Raw genomic sequence first — 6,337 nt, forward strand, 5'->3', positions numbered from 1 at the left:
TTGTCATTAAAGCCTACATTAAGTTCACCACTTGTTCGCTTCTCTAGCACATACGTTGAAAACCATGCAAGGACAGTCTAATGTTTTCCTAGCGAGCATATTTTCAACAGTCTCAGCTAACAACATGGTGATGACAGCTATATGTTCTGTACCCTAATCGCACACGAAACACCAGAGACAATGCAGTTGGCTGATGGTTTATTGATTGTGATCAGTTATTTGATTTTGAATCCATTCTTAAAAAAGACATAGCCCACAGCTGGAACACAATTCACCAACCCCACCCCTTTCTGAGACTGACATCCACTCTGCCTGGCCTCATTAAGTCAGGTTTAAAAAGGCAGAGCTTCATAAACAGGAAGAGGAAGGGCTGTGTACTGGCCAGCCAGTCAGCTAGCAAAGAGACATCCTGGGCAACCCCATTAGTTCTGAAAGAGCTGCTCAACCCTGCCTCAGAACTAATAGGTGGAGCCAGACATCCTGACAGACATGGCAATTATCCAATAGAAACACACAAAACACAGGAAAGTTTCCATTATAGAAGTTCACCATGACAATGCTTTAACTCCATCTCCGGACACACACGATTGATCAGTTCACTGATTTGAGGGGAAACTGTTGGAATGTCAATTTGAAAAGCCGTCGCTCACACGCGTGCCAGAGGGAAAGTCTATGACAACGTTTCGATGGGGGCGGGACTAGCAGAACTGCTGTTATCCTGACTGGCTGCAACGGTCCCTCTGGGCGGCACTTCAATAATGCGTGGTTTGTCAATGATACGAGCTCCGCGCTCTCCTTTCTCCACAATGCCGATGATCCAGGCTCCGCCCCCTGATCCCTGACCCTTCACCTCAGCACAGAATCTGGCTGCCTGCTCCCTAGGCAGACACACCAGCAGGCCCCCTACAAAAGCAAAGGGAATTTAAAGATCTCCATATAAACCATATCATTTCAGTGCTATTTTCAGCGTCATTACGTCTGTCTTTGGTATGCGTGTGTTCCTCCTACCAGAGGTCTCAGAAGACGTCCCACCCAACAGGTTGAAGAGGTTTCCACAGGCCTTGCTGATGGCGGCCATCTTGGCAATGATTGGTAGGTTATGGATGACAAATGCTACCTCAGCACGCTGGGTTGTTGCTAGGTTACGGGCGTGCCCTAGCAACCCGAACCCGGTCACGTCTGTTGCAGCGTGGGCCTGGAACCTGTGCATTAGGCCTGCAGCTACACACACACACACACACACACACACACACACACACACACACACACACACACACACACACACACACACACACACACACACACACACACACACACACACACACACAGTTGTATCAGACTATGGGTTGTGTGTAAAGGTTTATTTGTTAAGTTAATGTTTGTGTGTTAATGTAATGTGTGTGCGCTGTTTTACCTGTGCGATTGAGTGTTGCCATGGAAAACATTGCTTCCTGATAGGCCTGCTCCACTTCCTCCTTAGAGACCACCAGCTTTATCTTATTCCACTTTTCTGGCTGTGGACAGACACACTTTAAACATTCTGATTTTTGGCTATGATTTATATGACAACATTTTAGAAGTGTGATTATCTACACTGTTTACAGTGTGTATGAAAATCTACATTCAATATTTTATCCGAATCATCCAGCCTTATGCTAGAATGTGACCGACCAGATCCTGTAGGTAAAGAGATGCTACAGTGTGACCCACCTAATCCAGCAGGTGAACAAATAGATGCGACGATGTGACCTACCAGATCCATCCACTGGTGAGCGTTGACAGCCACTTGTGTTCCCAGAGGCTTGGTCAGGACCAACACATCCCCTGGTACTGCACTGTCAGGCCTACACGCACGCACACAAACACACAAAGCCACAGGGTCGGCGTGTCGACCCACACAGCCACGGGGTCGGCGTGTCGACCCACACAGCCACGGGGTCGGCGTGTCGACCCACACAGCCACGGGGTCGGCGTGTCGACCCACACAGCCACGGGGTCGGCGTGTCGACCCACACAGCCACGGGGTCGGCGTGTCGACCCACACAGCCACGGGGTCGGCGTGTCGACCCACACAGCCACGGGGTCGGCGTGTCGACCCACACAGCCACGGGGTCGGCGTGTCGACCCACACAGCCACGGGGTTGGTATTGACGTGCTAAAAGGTAACTTGTCACCCAAGCCAACAAGGTTAAAAATATCTGCCTAAGAGACCTTGAGCAAGGCATTTAATGTTAATTGCTCTTGTAAGTGGCTTTAAATCTGCTAAATGACTCAAATGTAATGACAACTTTGATTGAGGCAGTCCCTTAAGGCAATATTTTGTGATAGCTGCTGGTATAAATGCAGGATTTGTCGCCAGCAATTAAGACTAGGGCGGCACAATATATCGTTTCAACATCGACATTGTGACGGTCACATCGCAGAACGTGCAATTTAGTAAAGTAAACATATATCAGTCTACAATATATATTTTTTCTGTCCGATATAACGTAATTTACTCAGATTTATGGGTTATTGGATACACAGTTAATTATAACTATTTTAAACACGGAGTTCGTTGCTGCACATCGTTGACATGCAGGCTCTGCTTGCGCATGACAAAATGATGAGCCAGGAACAGGCAAAAAGGCTGACAGGGAGAATTTGGTTGCAAAAAGAAATGCATCGTCATTGTATGGAAATATTTTGTCTACAGACAGGATGATGTTGACCAAAAACAGGTACTTTGATGAGAGTGCCTTGCAATTGTTGCCACAACAAGGCAACACGACCAATTTGTTTGATCATTCAAGGCCGCACCACAAATCTTCATATGACGAGTGCAAAGCATCTCAATGCCATCCAAAGCAAAAACACCATACAAGAAAGGTTCCAAACGGCAGAGAAAAATCACAGATTCAATAACATTTCATGTCGCCAAAGACATGGTACCAATTAACACGGTTACCAAAGAGGGTTTTAAAAACATGAGGGGTTGGGGATTAATGATACAGACTGCCAGGTTGATAGCCAAAGCTCTTTCTGAGGACATCCATTGTTTTTTTCATATCGCAATATATATTGCAGAAAAACCAAACATTGTAATGTCAGTTATTTCCAATAATTTTGTTTCCTGTGTGCATTCACCGTTTAAGATCACAATATCTGTTTGTTCTCTGGCGGTGGGGCAGTTTAATACAATAACAATGCCAGGATATAACTGTATAAAGCAGGAAAAGTATAGTGATTGGTCAAATATGCCAGCACTTCAGTAATAAGCAGGGAAAGGTTGATGAGAGCATGCACGTGCACGCACGCTTATAGAATCATAAAGGGACTGTTAGGACACACGCACAATCATAGGACTGTTAGAACACAAACACTTACATGATGAACTCATTGGGTTGGCAGACAACAGAGGCCACGCCTCCAACAATGATCCAAGGATTTACCACAGTCTGACCGCCTGTCACTGAAGTCCCTCCCTCCTCTGCAGCATCACGGAAACCACGGATCATCAGGGGCATCACACGCTCACGATCCTTCAGACAAACATATTTATAAAATGGCCTACTAGCTTCTAGTCCTAGACAAACAAACAGTCACTTATATAATGGCCTACTAGCTTCTAGTCCTAGACAAACAAACAGTCACTTATATAATGGCCAACTAGCTTCTAGTCCTAGACAAACAAACAGTCATTTATATAATGGCCAACTAGCTTCTAGTCCTAGACAAACAAACAGTCACTTATATAATGGCCAACTAGCTTCTGGTCCTAGACACAAACAGTCATTTATATGATGGCCAACTAGCTTCTACTAACTTCTAATCACACATCACATAGAAGTTTTCTCCAGATGAATCTGTTATTTCTACATTCATTAATAAACAAGTATCCATCGTCTTTGTAAGACAAATACACACATAGGTTTACTGTCAATGGGATGTACCAACAATTAAATACCATTAGAAATACCTATTTGACCTAACCTCTGCATTTTACCTAACCCTAAATGCCTGAACTTGATACTAATTCTAAATATAGCTTATTTTCAAGGTGAGGACTGGCCAAATGTCTTCCCTTCGCATTATTTTCCTTGTTTCACTGTCGTAACACCTTCTGTCTTCAGCAAGATCGCAAAACTGGAATACAGATACCTACAAACCTTGTCAGACATTTTCTGGCTGACACTAAGCAGCATCAACATGTTGTCACACTCTGTGATACCCATGGCATAGAGATCACTGAGGACGTTAGCACACGCTATCCTTCCCTGGTGAGAAAGAGGGGAGAGTGGGGACATAAATCAGGTGAATATATGTGACGTCATAAAACATAAACCCTGCCTTGAAACGTTTAAGTTGATGGAGGTCAGATCTCACCATCATGTATGGGTCTTCCACCAGAGGGTAGAAGAAGTCTGTAGTTTGGACCAATGATAAGGCTCCATGTCTGAGTGGGATCACACAGGAGTCCATCCCTATTCCTGCGCACACACACACACACATCACTAACATTTCTGCAACCCTTGTGTTCAATAGTAGATTGATGAAGAAGACTATACACATACAGTCAGCTGTGTCCTCAGCATCACCACTGAGAACGTGTCCACATTTTGCACTTATTTACACCGTCTGTGCTGCCCTTGATGTGTCCACCATTGCATGAAGGCTTGCATTATTTTGTTGTGGCGGCTCTCACGGTGATGTCTTATCAACCGAAATGGCCACTGAACTTAGAGCTGTCCATATTACTTTCAGGACCTTTAGTACAAAGCTAAATCGCTCTAGCAGGCTATTGACTGTTAATCAATAAGCTTTAGTTGCATTATGCTAACTGTTAGTAAATGAATAACGTTAGCCTAGCTAAGTTCAATGTCGTAAAGGTGCAGTTATGAGGATTAGCTAACGTTAGTTATATACATTGTTATTGGATAAGTCACAATATATCATGAAGTAAGTTAGGTCAACTGTTTGGTGAAGAAACTCACGTAGTTATGAGAATTAACGTTAGTTACTAGTTACATTTTATTTGCGTTCGCAATACTGGTAGACAGTCGGCTGACTTGCAAGAGAAAGGACATTGTCAACTACATAGCTAGTTGCCTGAAGCCTTCAGTACCTGACTCCAACACTTAGATGCTAGCTAATCCGCTAACGTTAGTTGTTTGCTACTAAAGCAAGGACATAAAAGTAGTAACAACATAAGACAACTAGAAAAATAACTTTTCTAACTACAATAGCTACCAACGAAGTGTTACCAAATGACTCAGATCAAAAGAATTGCGCGTGCTACTGTACCTAGCCGGGGTCCAGCGGGGGTGTTGGGAGGGATTTGTCCGAAATCGGAGCCTTGATCCCCGGATTCCAGTCCCGCCAGGAGTTTGAGCAGAGCCTCCTGGGGGACCTTACACCCTCATCCCTTCATATCCGAGAAGCTTGTCAGGCGGAAGCCGGCGTCCAGGCCGTGCTCTTCAGGCTGAAATGGCTTGTACCCCGGAGGAAAGCATGCCTCAGTCCCCGCAGAAGCATCGGCCGGTGGGGTGGGTGGGGGAGTAGCCGACATGGCTGGTTAGGCAGTTTGGAATATAGCTAGTTCGACACGTTTGTTGCCTCGGATTCAGCCAACAGAGAATAGAGGAAAGCGTTACGAAATAGACTTAAAGCGTGATTAGTGGATATCGTCGGCTATGAATGGAGAAGCGCGTTAGACCTGGAAGCACTGAACTGCAAGGCGAGGGGCGAAAATGCGTCTTCAGCGTAGTGACGTCACTACCACGGCAACGCGCGAAAGTTACACATTTTCAATACTCTCAGAGATCACAGCGGTAGCCTCTTAATACTGAATTAATTCGCATTTTTGTCCATTACATTATTTATGATGTTAAAAACGTATGGATCTAATCTGTACCACTATCTGGAGCGACTAATATCGATTCATTTTAACAAAACGTATTGAAACAAACCCAGCTATACTGGACCTGGCTGTGCATATTCTGTTGCATTTAAATCGTATTGTGTTTAAAAAAAAACAAAAAAAGAAACACACAACGTCCTATTGTTTCATGAACCTGCTCATGTATTCAATTCCCTGACCCTGACCCTATACAGTGCTTATTCAAAGTCAATCCCCTCCCATTGAACGTTCTCACATTTTGTCATGCTAGTGCATCCAAATTGTATGCATTCTTGGCAAAACAGAGTAATAGCCTGTCAGAATAGCCTGATACGGTTAAAGAAATTATGAATATACTGCTTGATAATTAAAGAAATAGGTATCAGATTTCTAAATAGGGACATCGGTTGCCGCGTCCAGCTGTTAAGGTTTATGCAATGTTTCTGTTTAAATTCGTTA

The 6,337-nt window shown here is 44.3% G+C and overlaps 1 protein-coding gene across 1 annotated transcript; it reads right to left on the reverse strand.

The window, feature by feature from the left end:
• Window positions 1–181: 181 nt before the first annotated feature.
• Window positions 182–5,779, reverse strand: sephs3 (selenophosphate synthetase 3). The gene is made up of 8 exons (XM_029124081.2): window positions 5,284–5,779; window positions 4,366–4,469; window positions 4,149–4,256; window positions 3,367–3,521; window positions 1,754–1,844; window positions 1,415–1,514; window positions 1,009–1,221; window positions 182–903 (listed from the first exon to the last, which is right to left on the reverse strand). The coding sequence occupies exons 2-8, from the start codon at window positions 4,459–4,461 to the stop codon at window positions 671–673; spliced, it is 996 nt and encodes a 331-aa protein (XP_028979914.1). The 5' UTR covers window positions 4,462–4,469; window positions 5,284–5,779; the 3' UTR covers window positions 182–670.
• Window positions 5,780–6,337: the final 558 nt, after the last annotated feature.

Source organism: Esox lucius, chromosome 12, assembly GCF_011004845.1.
Source record: "Esox lucius isolate fEsoLuc1 chromosome 12, fEsoLuc1.pri, whole genome shotgun sequence".
NCBI classification, from domain to species: domain Eukaryota; kingdom Metazoa; phylum Chordata; class Actinopteri; order Esociformes; family Esocidae; genus Esox; species Esox lucius.